Source organism: Peromyscus leucopus, chromosome 10 (genome assembly GCF_004664715.2).
Source record: "Peromyscus leucopus breed LL Stock chromosome 10, UCI_PerLeu_2.1, whole genome shotgun sequence".
Lineage (NCBI taxonomy): Eukaryota > Metazoa > Chordata > Mammalia > Rodentia > Cricetidae > Peromyscus > Peromyscus leucopus.
The window spans coordinates 21,947,284-21,964,047 of NC_051071.1; the positions used below are offsets into that span (position 1 = coordinate 21,947,284).

At 40.8% G+C, this 16,764-nt stretch overlaps 1 protein-coding gene across 8 annotated transcripts in view; it reads left to right on the forward strand.

Moving 5' to 3' along the window:
* The window catches only part of Cobl (cordon-bleu WH2 repeat protein), a 235,058-nt gene that overhangs the window by 113,216 nt on the left and 105,078 nt on the right, over positions 1–16,764 (forward strand). For all 8 annotated transcript variants that reach the window (XM_028882949.2, XM_028882952.2, XM_028882950.2 and 5 more), the window contains one exon: positions 13,059–13,232. In XM_028882949.2, the coding sequence (XP_028738782.1) occupies positions 13,059–13,232 (174 nt within the window). The remainder of the gene's footprint in view (positions 1–13,058; positions 13,233–16,764) is intronic.

Sequence of the window (16,764 nt, forward strand, 5' to 3'; positions counted from 1 at the left end):
ATGTTGGAGTGGACCAACTCAGCCCTGGTTCTGGGGTTGGGTGGTGGTTGGGTTGGTCCGCGCGCCAGTTCTCCTTCATCCTGACTATCAAGAGAGAGCTCTCCAGCATAACCTAGCTAGCTTACCCAATGCCACAGGCAGCAAGGGAAAGGGCCATTTATCCTGTTCTCAAGTGCTGAGGGCCAGCTCACCCATACCCACACCTCCAGGGCCGGTTCTACTGTGCTGCCCAGACAATGCGCAGGGGCCTACACTCCAGAGTGCTGTAGTCAGTGAGAGGTGGGGCCAACTCTGCACAGCTCTTGGATATCAACATTGTCTCCAGGTGGCAGTCTAGACCAGGGACATCCACATGGCCTTCAGTGTGCCTTGGACATTGACACAGACCCCTACTGCTTCATGGCCATAGACCCAATCATTGCCCTCAATGACAACATTGACCAGGACTTGACTTCACCATGGTCTCAGGTGGCTTCACATCAGGCTGTTTCTCTCCACCTTTGAGTCTTCGGCTCTACCTCTCTTCATCATGCTCAAACCATTCAGCTTTTCTCTTTCTCTCCCATCTGTCCACCCCATACTTGCATGGTATAGTGGCTAGAAGTACAGATTTTTAACTTCTACGGAAAACATGATATTTGTAGGGATGCTGGAGGTAGAAAATGTACCTCTCAAAACACTTATTTCCTCTCCTCCCTTAAAGAATGACCTGCTGTTTCTCACATCCTCAGTTCTTTCCTGGCCTTGTCCCTATTCTCTAACAGGTGAATACAAAGCTAGATTCTCACATGGCTGCATGTTGATCAGTTTAAGTTTCTTCAGATACTAGGGAGGGGTGACTTGCAGAGCATTGGACCCATGATCATTTCCATCCAGGAAATGGTAGCTCTGTATTCTCTATGCCTAAACAGAAACCTAGGATGCTCTTTGCTTCCTTTGTCTACTGTTGCACCTGTGACCCACCGTCAGGTCATCTGCTACCTGCAGGGAGCACACAGAACATCATGTTGTGGCACAGCCCTGTTGTCATCATCTTGCCCAGGCTGATGTTCCTAACTCCCAGCACAGTCTATGTAACCACCTTCTAATTTTGGAGTTTGTGGTCCTGGTACAGCCCTTCAAAAGCTAGAGAGATGCTGTCTGCAGCCTCCTTGGCTTAGAGCCTTGGAGGACTGGCTTGCCTGAGAAGGATGCATCTTCCTGGGGCCTCCTCATTTCTTCAATCTCATCTCTTCCTGTGTTGCTCCCTCAAACTTCCTGTGCACATTTGCTTTTGCCTGGATCTAGATCTGTGTGGCAACAGGCTTTCTATACTATGGCTTTCTCCTGGATATGTCCTTTCAAACAATTGTAGAGTCTTTTTTCTACTCATTGCCCAACACCTATGCTATCTCAGACCTCTTGCTACCTTGTTCTGGATTTATTTTCAGTTTGTACCCTGAGAATGTCGAGTGGTGGGCAGAAGGCCAGCTGCGCTTTGCACATTCTTATGATCTCATGTGTTCTTTCTACAGTGAGTTATTTCTTCCTGACGCTGTCTGATGTTGGCTCTTTTGCCAGCTCTCTTGTCTGCTTTCTCCCTGGGCTTTGCAGGTGAAGTGTGTCCAGCAGTGCAGCTATGGGTTCCCTGGGAACATCTAGCCCCACTTTTTTGCAGTCCTGGGATGAGTTCATCTCTAGTGTTTAGGACCTTGGACCGGGTATCTGTGACATGTCTCTACCTCTACAGCGGCTTGAAAAATCCCAGCATTCCCTGCTGCTCCATTTACTTTACATTTCCTTCCCTATTGGCTGGCCTTTGCTGTGACTTTCAGCTTGAGTTCCATGTTGACCACGGTTTTGGACTCATGACTCGGGAGACTTAGAGGTCCTCAGCATCCTACTCCTTCACTCAGGACTTCACTCTGAAAACAAACCACCTCTGAGGGTCCTTCTGCATTTTAGAAATGCTCTTAGCCCCAATTTGTACTGAACTACTGAGGACAAACAAAACCACTCATCCATCATGCACAGCTCATAAGGCTTCGTGTTTAGCTACATTTGTATTGTATTGTATTGTATTGTATTGTATTGTATTGTATTGTATTGTATTGTATTGTATTGTATTGTTAATCTCTGAGAAACACAGAAAGTGCAAATGGTGTTGCCCCTCTAAGCCTAGCACATCTCATGTTCTCCCTCCCTGAGGTAATGACCCCTCTGAAGCAACATTCCCCCACCCAGGGTAAGGACTCTTTTGACAAGTATCCATAAACAGTACACGGTATGTTTTTTTATAGTTTAACAGATGAGGACTCCTTTTCTTCATTTAACTGATAAATGAAAATTATATAGCTTTTTCTGTATACTATGATGTACAAATGCTTCTTGCAATATAGCCGAATCAAAGTAACATCTCTGCTACATCATATTTTTCTCAGTTAGAGCTTTTACATTTTCCATCAGCACTTTTCCAGCATGTAGAACATTAAGTATAATCACAGTGATGTAAAGTAATCAGCCCTTTTGAAATGATGGCTTATTATCTAATGCTGGGTCTTGATTCATGGAATAAGACCAATTAATATTGATGGGGTGAGAGGGGAGGAAGGGAGGGAGGGAATGGGGGAGAAGGCATAAAAACACCTGAAAGAAATAATAAAGATGCAGTGAGGAGGAGAAGAGGAAGAGCGGCCAGCCTCCCCTGCAGTAACTAAGCACACAGACAGGACTCTCACTGGCGCAGACTGAACCTGTACTGATGCTATGGGCCTGAGGTCATGGTTCTCAGATGGAAGCTCATCTACATGCTAGGGGTCCACTTCCTCATTGGGGTAGGTTGCTCCCAACGAGAGAGGAAGAAGGCCTGGACACATAAGATCAATTTTCCTCCAGAATTCCCTGAGATTCCTGAGGGGAGCTTCAACTTAAGGGGACATTTGGACTTCCAGCTCAAGTGTAGAAGAGTTTAAAGGAGATGGAGAAGAAAGGCTAAGTAAAACTTGCAGTTCTTCAGTCATACTATTTTATGATTAGGAAGCTCACCCTTAAATGTTTAACTTAGGACGTGGTGTACATGTGTGTGCCTATGTGTGAGCATGCACCTGGGATGTACATATGTATATAAAGGGTGGTTTTTAATGGATACTATTGGAAACATGCATCCAGAGATAAGCTGAACATATGACCTATCACTATTCCATACATGACCTCCACTGTGGTGAGAAAGATGAAGTAATTCTTTTCATGTCACAGTCAGAATGACTCCTGGTAGCTTGGCTAAGAGTGCTTCCTTTCAGCTGTGGATGAAGCCATGCACCCGTAATTAGAAAGCATAACTCCTTTGAAGGGTGGCCTCCCATAAACCTGGACACTTCTCTGTGATGCTTCCTACCATGGCCTCCCTGGAGCTGGGTGTCTCCTTTTAGGGTGAAACTTGGATGAGCTTTCAGGAAAGGACATTTCATCAGGGATGGCATTGAACTTCACACTGAGATAATTTGGTAAATTTGGACAATAACTACTTCATGAATACTTTGGCGATATTTTTTTCTGAAAGGATGAAAACTAAAAGTGTAACAAAGAAATTGTTTGGCTTCCTCGCTTGAAAATAATAGTTATTTATTGCCAATATATGTATCCCAGCTTTTTATATAAGTATTTTGAAGTAAAACTATATATTTAATCATAATTCCTAAGTTAACTCTATTGCCTTTGATATTTATTTTCTTTTAGCATAATGAATTTCTGTCTTAGATGGGCTAGAAGCATTGTGTGTATGCGTTTGTGTGTTTGTGTGTGTGTGTACATGTACATATATATATATATATATATATACATATATATATATATGCAAGTTGTGAGTTTTCTTCCATTCTTACTCTCGCTTTATTTAATGTGATATGAATCCTCTTGGTCTTGTAGAGATGAATAAATAAGAATGCTGGAAATTTCCTGAGTGATGTAGGCTGTCTGCCATAGAAATCTTTATAATTGGACCCAGATTAGATGCCTCAAGTAAAACCTAAACAAATCAAATAGCTGACTTAAATATTACTAGGAAGGTGGTGGTCTGCTTATGTTCCATTAAATCAAGTATGAACTCTATTTAGTATGTACTACTCTGTAGATATCTTCCTCTGAGTATTTATTTTTTAATTTGGGGTAAGGAAGGGAATTTGGACTATGCAGATAAAAAGCCTTGAACTCCCATAAATTATGTGTACAGTCATTGTCACTACTATTAACACTTTATCTTCTATGTACTGTATCTCTAATGGCCCTGCCAAACAGTGATTGTGGTTTCCTCTTTCAGTCATCTACACAGGTTTGACTAGGTCAAAATCTACCTCTGCTATTTGATTTGGGGGTTATCTTCTGACTTCAACAATCAATTACAGCCTGTTTCTTTTTGAAACATTGGAGTGATTTTGGTAGCACATAAAAGATTTTAACTGTAAAAGACAAGCACCATTTATTTTTTCTTATTAATCTTACAATTATTAATCCAGATTGCATTAAACAATGCAGCTGGAAAGTGGAGTAGAGCCATTACTTAAATGTAAAAATGTCATGTTCGAAGTGCAGCCAAAGAGAATTGACTTCTGGTCTAATTTGTTAGTATTTATGTCCTACACTAAAGCAGATCGCAGCGTTTCAGCAAAGCTATGATACACACACACACACACACACACACACACACACACACACACACACACAAAAGAATGTATTAGTGCTAAAACTTCTGTCACAGTTGCAAAGCAGGTTTTCATTCAGAGCTCTGGAATGAGGCTTCCTCCTTAAAAGGATAGAGCAGTACACTCAATTATTACTGGGTGTTCATGGAAAACTATGAGTGCCCATTCCTCTCCGGGAACTGCCATCTCTAGCCCATGCGGGTTGAGGTCAGGAGGACCAGGCACAAGTACCAGTAAGGCAGCCCCAGATGTCACTGATGACCCCTGCTTCACTGCGTTGTTGAGAATGCTGACTCTCAAGAGGAAAAGGATATCCCATGTCCTGTAGAAATTTTATATGGCAGAAGCAGAGGAGGGAAAAGCTTCAGCCTGATGTTTTTGTTGAATCACCAGGATATTGATTTTTTTTTTGTGAGTACCATCCCCCCATGTCTACCGTCTCCTTTAAAATATCACCTTTTGCACTGAACGTTGTAATGTGTTACTTTAGTTCTGTGGCTCTCAAGCCCCTCTGCCTCCAGGCCTCACCTACTAGTTACCCATGAGGTCTATCTCGTGTAGCTCATAGTTGCTGGTACGTTCTCAGATCCAGTGAACAGCCTCAACAAATTTCTGCTTAGGGAAGTCGCTTAAAACTCTGCCATAGTCCTTCTTCAGGCTCTCTTTTTAGACTAACATCCATGGCATTCAAACAGCCTCTCACGGCGGCCACCATAATAGGGAAGGATATGCTGCTATAACAAGATTCCAAAATGCAGAGGTTTTGATCAGACACTCTCTCACACAGTGCCTGAAAAGTTGCAGTAATTAGACATGGAGGCATCAGCCTTTTAGCACAACACAGATCCAGGGTGGCTCTTGTTGGTGACTATGGTTGGTGACTATGGTTGGGTGTCACTCTAGAGAAGACAAGCCTGGAAGTACATGTCCATTTTATTGGAGAGAGTTTACGAACACGGCTGTATAAAGCTACAAAAGAGCCTGGGAGATAATGGCATTCAGCTTAGCACAGACGTTGGAATAAAATAAAGGGAGGGGAGTTGGGCACACAGCTGGCGGAACCGCCATTACCCTCCTGCGAATGAAAGTTGCTGAGGCCTCCTTTGCTTGTCTGCCTCTGCTGCCCCTGACCTCCCTTTCCTGATGACAAGAAAGTGGAAGATAGGGAGGAACAGTCTGAGTTGAGCAGCTACTTTGCTAATTTTCTTTGTGGGAAGAAAAAAATTCCTATATGGTTTTAATTAGTTGAGCATGCTCTTAAAACAGCAACAACCAAGTCATATTCGACATCTTTTTTTTTTTTTTAATTAGAAAAAAAAAACAGCAGCGTGTAGTTCTGGGCAGCATCTCAGTAATGAGTTATTATTATTCAGATAAGTAGGATGAGATAATGTTTACATATGTTTTAGTCTCAGAGTATAGATAATTCCTTCTGAATTTTGTGTCATTCTAGTTTATGTAAAAAGTATATTCTGAGCATCCCGTTCACAATAATACTTAATTGCCAGCCAGCAAGCAAATTCAACAGCAATATATCAAGAAGCACAGTAATATAACCTCAAAAGAAAGACCAATTTTTATGTGACTACTTATCCTTGGGTGTCTAACTAAAGATGGTCCACATTTGGTAAGACCCTTATATTCCAGGACCCATAGGAGAGGACAAAACTAGAATCCACAGTCAGCTCTATAAGCATGTAAATTTAATATTATGAGCACCAAAGTACAGTATCTCCCTAAGGATTTCAACATATATAAAAATAATTCCCAATGAATGAGGGCTGTAGCTTGTATACTCTTGGTTCCTGCCTGTTTATTCTGAGAAATCCTATAGTCTAGCCATAGCTGAAGGTCTGAGCTGCAGAATCCTGGTGGTCAGCCAGAGCATTTCCATGTTGGGTCAGAGAAACAGAAATGCCCCTCATCCCATTTTCATCCTTTGTCCCTCCAAGGCCACCACATCTTCCTGCAACCGTATTCTAAGGCGGAGAGAAGATGCTGTCTCCAAGCTGATTAGTGCTATCCATTAGCCTGTGTACAAAGCTGCTTTCAATTTCAGAATATTTTTGGCCTTCGCCAGCTTCTCCTTAGCAACAGAACACAGCACCCCAGGAAGCCAGAGTCTAGTGAGAAAGCTTAAAGCAGCGATTTGACAGCACTAAGAAATACCTGGGGAGCCTTGAATATATGAAATAACGGTTTATTCCTTCTCCTCTTGCTTTTGGTTTGGCACTTGTGCTAAAAAGATGTTGGAGAGAGTTGGTTTCTATACAGAATCAGTGACCTCTGCAAGGATAAATGCTGGAGCTTTTCGTGAGGCCAGAGGGAAGGGTGGAAGGTGAACGTCGCCACTGACCACCTTTGATTGGTACCAAATACCTGGTCATCTGAAAGGTGGAAGTCGGAGCAGCTCTGGCACAACCTGTTGGTTCCCGCCTGTCTATTTTGAGAAATCCTTTCCTCAAAATAACACATAGAAAGAATATAGTAGAAAGCTGTAAACACCTTTCTACTGTGGCAGAGAGGTTGGGTTGTTTGTTTGGCTTACAGCTGACAGGGCCCCTGCTTCTGAAATTCTTTCCTGAACCAGAAGTGAACAACTACCTTAGAGTACTTGCCATGTCTACCCTTTTGCCCTGGGCCTAGCCAGCCCTTCCTGGAACACTGACATTCCAAGAGCAGCCTTGCCATTTCAGATCGTAGCAGTTTTTTCAAACACTGTCTAAACCTTTAATGCAAACTTGCAGAGTGTGTAAATTAAACATTAAGGTATGAGTCAGAGTATATTTTTCCCTAAGACCATGTGATATGTGAGCTAGGCATGGATGGCATAAAGCCCGATCAGATCATGGAAGAAATAATCTGCCAACGTATCTGAGTTCAAGAATGGACTTGGGTCCCTGCGGGTGCTGGCCTTGGTGCACAGGCAGGAGGATGGCCATGCTGCATCCCGAGCATGTCTTGCTGTGAATCCTTCATCTTGTTGCAGCAAGGCTTCTGCTTTTGAAAAAAAATGACCATGCTCATGTCTTAATGAAGGAAGCTTGGACTTTGCCCCTCTAATACTTCCTAGTATGAGTGTTTTTCATTTTATATTAAAGCCTGGTAATGTATACCTAGAGAACTAATAGAATATGCTGGACATTATTGTAGGTAAGCTATAGTTGACCTTAAATGCCTTAGTTTCTTCTTAATTGCTTTATGAAATATACTATATCATGAGGACGACACACTGACTTATTAGCAAGGTTTAAATACACCTTCTATAAACTACATTTTTATTTTTTTGAGATTATAGCATAATTAAATCATTTCCCCCTTCCCCTTTCTCCCTCTAAGCCCTCAACATACCCTGCCTTACTCTCTTTCAAATTTATGGTTTCTTTCTTCATGAATTGCTGTTATATACACATAAGTATATGTATACATACATACATACATACATACATACATACACACACACACATATATATATATATATATATATATTCCCAAATACATAGGTATAACCTGCTCAGTCTGCATATTGTTACTTGTATGTATGTTTTCAGGGCTGACCATTTGGCAGTGAATAACCAATTTGTGTGTTCTTTCCTGAAGAAGACTATTTCTTCCACTCCCAGCATTCCTTAGTTGCCTATAGTTCTTTGTGTAGGATTGAGGCCTTTTGAGCTGTCATCTATCTGTGTTAATATTTCTATTGTTGTTGTCTTTGTTCACCTCACTTTTAGATAATTTTGGTGAGACTTTATGGTTGTAGCTTCTGACATTCCTAGGTGACACTTATGAGGGTGCATTCATGTCACACATACCTTGTTGGTAACCAACAGCTCTCTAATTGAATTTAAGATTCTCTCAACAAGAGGGATAACCTGTATGTTACCAGAAGCCCAGCTAACTACACAGGGATAGAGAGGTCAGGAATCTTGGAGTAGAACCTACAACTACCACTTTACTAAACCGGCACAGTCCCTAACTGCATTCTAAATATTTGCTCTTGTACCCCCAGATAAGTGAATTCCTCACCTCTCATCAAGGAAGCCTTGCAACAGAAACAATTACAGAAAAACCACAATGAATCAAAATGCAGAGTTGTAGAGCCCCATCCCAATGGGAAAAAAAAAATCTAAAAGCCCTACACCTAAGACGCAGGGAACATTGTGAAAGACGGGGCAGGGAGATTATGAGAGGCAGAGGAGCAGGCATTCAATCTCTTCTTTAAACATCAGAGCATCTGTTTGCCAGCCTACTCTACTTTCCTACAAAATCCAGTGTCCTATGGAAACTCTTAAGAAGGCAGACTGGGCACAGTGGGTGAAGCTTGTTTTATCTTTCTGTAGTGTCTGGGAGGAGATGTGTATCCATGTGTATCCCAGGCTTAAGCATATAGTATACCAGTGGGCCACAGACTGGAGCTAACATACAAAATTTACATAGATCTTGGTTTTCTGTGATTCGGAGCCAAGGGAAATTGGCATACATCGCTGAATTAAGATTGGAAAATTTGGGGCATGTTCAGCAGATGAGGTGAATCCAGATCTTGTGGCAGTTTATGCATGAATGCACTGAGAGTTGGCTCAGAGTTTCTTACTAGTATCATTCTATTTTGCTCTGAGGATATGTCTTGTTCATATCAGAATGGCTAGTGCTAGTTGAGGATGGGAGACTGGTGACTCTCATCTTGATCAAGGGCTCTCTGTCTCTTCAAGACTGAGCATCTGCAGAGAGTTTCCACATAAGTTCGTGTCTGAAAAGGTGACATCCCAGCTCTAAGATCCTATAATTTTGTGTGGGAAGAAACAGTGCATCCTCCCCAAAGGCCAGTAAGCTAGAAGGACACCCATTACCCTTTGAGTTGTGGAGCTCAGCGTCTCTCTTTGGCTTTAAGTGGCCCTTGTTGGTTTTCATCGTTACGAAGAATTAACTAGACCCTTTGTAACAGTGGAGCCATAGGTTTGGTTCCCTTTCTCACCTCCAGACTGCAAGGCCATGGGGTAGTTCTACTTTCTCCTGGAGAATTACTTATATTTATACACTCCCCAGGGAGTTGTTAATGTGCTGAGGAGGGTATTGGCTCCCTTGTAGCTAGAGTTACAGATGGTTGTGAGCAATCTTACATGAGTTCTGGGTTCTAAACTTGGGCCCACCACAAGGGAACCATCTTTCTGGCCACTTCATTTGATACCTCTAATATGACAGAATGATGCCAGGTGCTTTCCCTTAGTTACCTCATTTAATGCTTACAATAGTGTTGAAGCCAATAGAATTTTCCTCATTTTAAATGTGGTAGTGGTCCTTGCCCTAGTTGTTGACCATTCAATATGTCAGTGCTTCTGGGGGTGGAAGAGTTATAAAATTAAAACTTGAAATCAGTAAGTTCCTTGTCAAGTGTTTTAATGGGAATAGATGACATAGAACTTTATGCGAAGACATTTACAGAGCAGAGGTAATTTCACAAGCATGTTATGTGGTCAGTCAGGCAAGCATACTTAGTTGTGAATACTAAGGAGAGAGGAAGTGAAGGCCCATAACTAGACAGGATAGAGTGAAGAGAAGCAATGAGATGCTAGAATTATGAAATGCATTGTCCTGAGAATGGTATTAGTGTTACTGGGATGCCAGATAATTAGTCTTGTTCTCTATTGAGGGAAACAAACCTCCCTAACAGGAGTGTGTGAGCTTGTGCTAATATTGTGTGTTAAATGTATATGTGAAGGTGTGTGTGTGTGTGTGTGTGTGTGTGTGTGTGTGTGTGTAATCACCTGACTTTATGTATAAGTAAATTGCTTGGATGATCTTGGTGTCTATGTTTCTGGCCACATGCAGACTGGTAAGGAAAATCAAGGTTTATGCTCCTCCAAAATTTGGAGATAATTTAAGTCAACTTGCCACCAGTGAAACATCTCCACAACTCCAATCACTGAGCGAGCAAAGTTCCTTTAGTGGTTTGTTTCGTATACTTCATTTAGTCACCAGAACCCTTAGGTCCTGTGTTCTTGAGGTTTTCCATGAACAACTTGGAAGCAACTTATAGAGGAGAGAGTTTATTAGGGGTTCGCTTCTAGTTTCAGAAGGTTAGCTCATGACCATCATGGCAGGGCCTATGAAAGCAGGCAAGCAGACATAGTGCTGGAGCAGTAGCAGAGGGCTTACATGTTGAGACAACCACAAGACAGAAAAAAGTTAACTGGAATGGCATGGTCTTTTGAAACCTCAAGCCCTCCTAATGACACACCTCCTTCAACAAGGCTATGCCTACGCCAAGAAGACCACACTTCCCAATCCTTCCCAAACAGTTCTACCAACTAGGAACCAAGCATTCAAACATGTGAGCCTATGGTGACCATTCCCATTAAAATTACCACAGCTTTTGTAATTAAGGTCAAAGAAATCTGAGACTAAATTTCTTTTTCAGGAGATTGAATAATAAAATTTATGACTAACCAAAGTAATACTAGGTTGTTGCTTACTCTTTTATATGTTTCTTTAATTAAAACAGTTATGTGATAAGGTCTTGCCATATAGCTCAGACTGATCTTAATTTCAAAATCCACCAGCCTCTCCCTTCCAAGTATCTATGATTATAGACATGTGCCACAATGAAATATATATCTACATCTCTATATATGTAATATATATATAAATGAGTTGGTCACATGAAACCTTACCCACAAGTTCAAATGTGAAAGTGGAGTTTTGTAGAGGCTAAAGACCATGCATTCATTCCAACAGATATAAGCTCATGAGCCTTCCAGGCTCTAGGAACTATGAGTGCCGAGGACATAGCAGTGACTAAAACAAGAGACAATCACTGTCTTCACAGAGCCCTCATATAAATAGGAGAGAAAGATAGACAGGGCATTACATAATCGTAATCACTTAAACATTTTGAGTGTTCGCTATGTGCCAAGAACTCTTTCATGCTCTTTTACATGTAGTAACTCATGTAGTTCACAATGATGGTTCTGTTATGTAGGAGCTATTCACTTCAGTTTTGAAAGACATAAATTGTTGCAAAGACAAATTAAAACTTGCCCAAGGTTATGTGGCTGGTGGGGGGCAAAGCCAGAAATCAAACTTAGTATCTCCCAAGTCTGAGACTTTGACTTTCTCTGTACTGACTTTATGTGGAACACATCCAGGATGGCTTGTGCTGTAGATAAAGATCAATGTGAGTGACAGTATAGCTTAGGGTATGGCTGCCTTTTGTTTTTAATGTGATGTTAGAGTTTTAGTTCCCTAAGAGGTTTTTTCTTCATGAACATACCTTCTTTTTCTGTTAAGGAACTTGGGCAACAGTTGATTGAAAGAAAATGCGTATGTTATTTAGCTCATTTCTCAAGGAAGGAAATTGTTTCTAGAGACCAACAAGAAGTGTGTTGAGTGGCAATTAAATGAATGCTCACTAGCAACTGTTGCCAAGTTCTACACTATTGGTCTGAGAGTCTTCAAAGCATAGTGCTTACAATACACCATCACATTTTCATCTAACATTTGAAGGTTAGAAGAAACTGGAAATAGGTGAAATCTTTGTCAGTGGTAAACTACTGCTATTCTTCCCCATTGCAGTGCATTGCTTCAGGAGCCCCTTCTTTGCAGTCTCTAAGAACTCATTCCTGTGACACATTGAAGCTTTAAGATTGATGATTTACACCCACAGTTTAGATGGAAATGCCAAGTGGTTCTAGCTGTTAAGTGCCCTTAACAGTTTAGAGCTGCTGAATGCTTCATGATTGAGCTGTACCCATGAAATCTTCACAGTATGCTGGCCCAAACAATACCTGACAATGACAATACCAACTGATGTGCCAATGTGAATGGGAGAAATCTCACAAAGTCCTACCCCTAGATAAAAAGCTATGGACAATTACTGACTTTTGAGAGAGTGAGAATCTGTCTGCTCCCACGCTGATCTTCTGATAGGAGATCCAATCCCAAGTAGTCAGTCCTAAACACATATACATAGGAGCAACACTAAATGAACTCAACAGTTGTATATAAACTTATGAGCATATATATGTATATGTGTGTGTGACAATTAAAGAAATAATAAAGAAAAAAGGTCATGAATTTGAGGAATGTGGGAGAATATGGAAGGGATTAAAGGGAGGAAAGAGAAGGGACAAATGATGTAAATACTGCATGCATGCATAAAATCCTCATAAAAATCAGTAAAATAAAAGAAAGTAGATCCTACTACATAGGTCTGGAATGCTGTAAAGTTTCCTAGGAGAATGGTAATAGGTGTTTTGCTCCAGTCCTTCATGTCTGCCAGTATAAATAGATGCTAATAGAAACTTGAGTGGGTAGTTTCAAGTTTGGACATCCATACAGAGAGAAGTCACCTTATTGATGAGGTGTTGTCTGTCTTTTCTCCTACAGGGCTGCTTGACAACACCCAACTCACCGTCCATGCACTCTCGGTCCCTAACACTGGGTCCCTCCCTCTCACTGGGCAACATCTCTGGAGTATCTATGAAGTCAGAAATGAAGAAGCGCCGAGCCCCTCCTCCTCCAAGTCCAGGACTCCTGGGTCAAGACAAAACATCGGAAAAGGTAGGGGAATGCTCCTCTCACGACCAAAGCATCTTTTCAGTGACCCAGTTAACTCCACTGCAGATCCTTGGAAATGCTGATTTCTTTACTCTTGTGGTTTTAGCAAGCTGTGTTCAGGGTGAACATCTGAGCTTTATTTAGAAGTCAAGGTGCGACGTCACTCTGTTTCAGTTACTAAGGTCAGAAACTATTTTGGGGGCTTTGGTTCTTAAGGACCCAATGCTTGTAGATTCACATGTGTTTTATTTTAGCACTGAAGTTTTGGGGAGTGTCAGAGCGATTGCATATGAGAAATTGCACAAATAAAGGTACTTCAAGAAAACCAGAGCTTGTGAAAGAGACAAATTGCACAAATAAAGGTACTTCAAGAGAGCCGAAGCTGGTGAAAGAGACAAAGTGTGTAACCAAGATGCTTCAAATTATTCAGACTCACAGCAAAACAAACTTCACCATATTAAGTTGCTTTAAATATGATACAGGGTTCATTTCATAGGCCCCGGTATTTAAGAAGCCCACTTTCTGTTTGTCTTAAGAGCAGTGCAAAGCCTTCTAAGGCATTGTGTCATTAGATGTTGCGCTGAAGATCACATCCTCAGCAGTGAGTTAGCTAGCCCATGGTTTCTACTGGTTCTCTTGACTTCAGCTACCTGCTGATACCTGGAAGCATTGCTTGAAATGTCAAGCCCTCTTTTCCCAGGAGTAGGGAACCATGTGACCTTATAAACTATAATATCGTTTTCTGACATTTCTGTTACTCACAGCTAACTCCACTCCAAAAATATTAAGTAGGAAGTTCTAGAGACAGTTTATATATTTAACTCCCACACTCCCCTGAGTAGCATGATGGAAATCTCAGTCATACTCCATCCTGCTAGGAAATGAGCCGTCCCTTTGACCAATGTATCTATAGTGTATGGACTATCTGTCTGTCAGTTACTAAGTGGCTATCTCAGTTATGACTGACTGTCGTGGTATTAGAGTGCTATAGTCACATAATTCTTATTTGACTTAATTGTGACTCAAACATGAAGAATAGTAATTTAAACATGGAAGCGATTTGTATTTGCCAAAGAGAAGCTTTCATTAAGTGGAAAGGTGAAGCATTATTCAAAGTGTATGTGTATACACACACACACACACACACACACACACACACACACACACACACACACGAAAGCACAGAGTATAATTCTGTGTGTGTGTGTGTGTGTGTGTGTGTGTGTGTGTGTGTGTAGTTTGGTACTAAGGTTTCAGGCATCTCTGAAATTTGTGTCCTCTGTAGGTATTGGGGGAGGGATTAGCTACTACTCCTCTTTTCCAAGCTCTAAAGGAAATACTGAAAAAAAAAAAACATGAAAATTTATTTTTCTAAACACATCCTCAACTGGGTGAAAGTGTGGAGATTACCTCTTGGGTACCTGAGAGAGGCTCATGCTTTTGGCTCTTCCAAGCTGTGCATCATCATCCATGTGCTAAGGTGCAATTTGAGAATGAGGATGGCTTTTTCTTCACTGGCCTCTTTGTTTCAGCTGGACCTGCATCCCTTCTCCCAGGAGAAGAAAGCATACCCTGAACACTGGTATCACATGAGTCATGCTGTGCATCTTTTACTCTCTGATGGACTTCACACCCTCTTTTTTCCTGATGCCTTAGCATCCCTTGCTCTGTCCCTGCATCATGACTCTCAAGAACACTGACAGTCTGTAGGTTTGAATCATTTTTACATTAGTTATAACATGGCTTTTTCTGAAAATATACTTATGTGTGCTAAAAACAATGTCCATTCCACCAAAATTTGAGGCTTTGCCTTGGGTCTTCATTACAGCCGCATATCACTATGATGGGGTCCTGACATCTTCCTTGACATGTGTTAGTTATAGTTTTTATTGCTAGGAGAAAAATATCACCCTAAGGTGGGAAGGGTTTGTTTTGGTTTGCAGTTTGAGGATACAGTCCATCACGGCAAGAAAATCACAGCAGCAGGAGATTGGACATCTGTTTACATTTCATCAAGCAGCAGAGAAGGATGAGCGAGTACTCAGCTCTCTTTCCTTCTTATTCAGTCCATACCTCAGTTCATCAGATGATACTATCTACACTCAGCGTGGCTCTTCTCTCCATTAAACCTTTCTGGAAATGACATCATAGACATAGCCAGAGGTAGGTTTCCAAATCAGATCAAGTTGACAATGCAGACTAGCCATCACAGCATCTTTATCATTCTGTCTGTCTGTCTGTCTGTAGACTTGCCCTATAGGTGTCTATTTGTCCACAGGCCTTCTTAACCTTGCCTGTCAGAGATCACAGCTGACCCCTATAGGCCCATACTCACTTCGCTAGAAATGTTATCTCAAAATCTACAGCACAACACATTTTAGAAGATGTTCTGATATTTTTTTTGTCTCAAATACTCATTTCTTTTGAGATTTCTGTGATGCTGCAGCCATGTTCTGATTAAAGGAAATTTAGTCACAGAGGTACATCAGTTTGTTCCATACTTGATGGAATGATGTAGCCACTATGTGAAGCTCTTCCCTGTGAGCATAGTTCATCTCTTTAATCAGTTTAGATTCTGTACTTTTTAAAAATACCCAGATATATTGATAACATTAGCCATTTCCAGTTACTCCCGAGATATCTTTTTCCTTCTGGTTCAGATAGATATTTCTTTAATGATAAAAAAAAATATGTATTCCAGGAGCAGGGTTATGTAAACACTTTACTTCAATAAGAAACCTTAATGTGATAGAACATAGATGGTACATCAACATTTGAACATTTTCTTCTATACAAGGATGTTATGTTTTGTTTTTCTGAATTTAATTTAGTTACTCATACTGGATATTCTGCTGGAGCAGAAAAACATATAGTAACTAGAGAATTGGGAACTTTAAATGGAAAATAAACAGTACATTCTCCCCTGCAGAATGAACAGAGTTCCCTCTGCAGCAATAAAAGCTTCTGCTGAAATCTGTTTTATTTGGCACAGAATGAGTTGAGAAATTGGTTGCTGGAAACCATCTTCCTTTTTAATTGTGTGAGTGAAATACAGATTGCATTTAAGCCTTTCCAATGAACATGCTTCTTTTTAAAGAGAAATATATTTTGTTATTTACCAATTTCTGAGAAAGGAACCCAAAAAACTATGTTGTCCTGGTTGTTGGGAAGAACATCAATTCCTTTTAATGAATTTCCTTTCATCTAAAGATAAGTTGTTTGTTTGAAAACCTTATTTATATGTAGCTGCTACTAAAACCAAAATCCAGAATCAGGAGAAAATGTTTAGTTTCAGGACTTGGCCAGCTTAGGAAAATACTTAGGTTTTCATCTTTACATGTCTCTTTTTCTTATCGACTAGGTGGCAAAATTAAAATTTTACCTATCAGTGACTTAAAGGTAGAATAATTTCGCCATGTTCTGAAATTTAAAAAAAATATTATGTATCTTTTACCCAGTTAAATACTCATGATTTGGTCATCAGTATTTATGTTTGAAGGTAATTCCCAAGAGATGTCCCTGGAGAAGCTGTAGC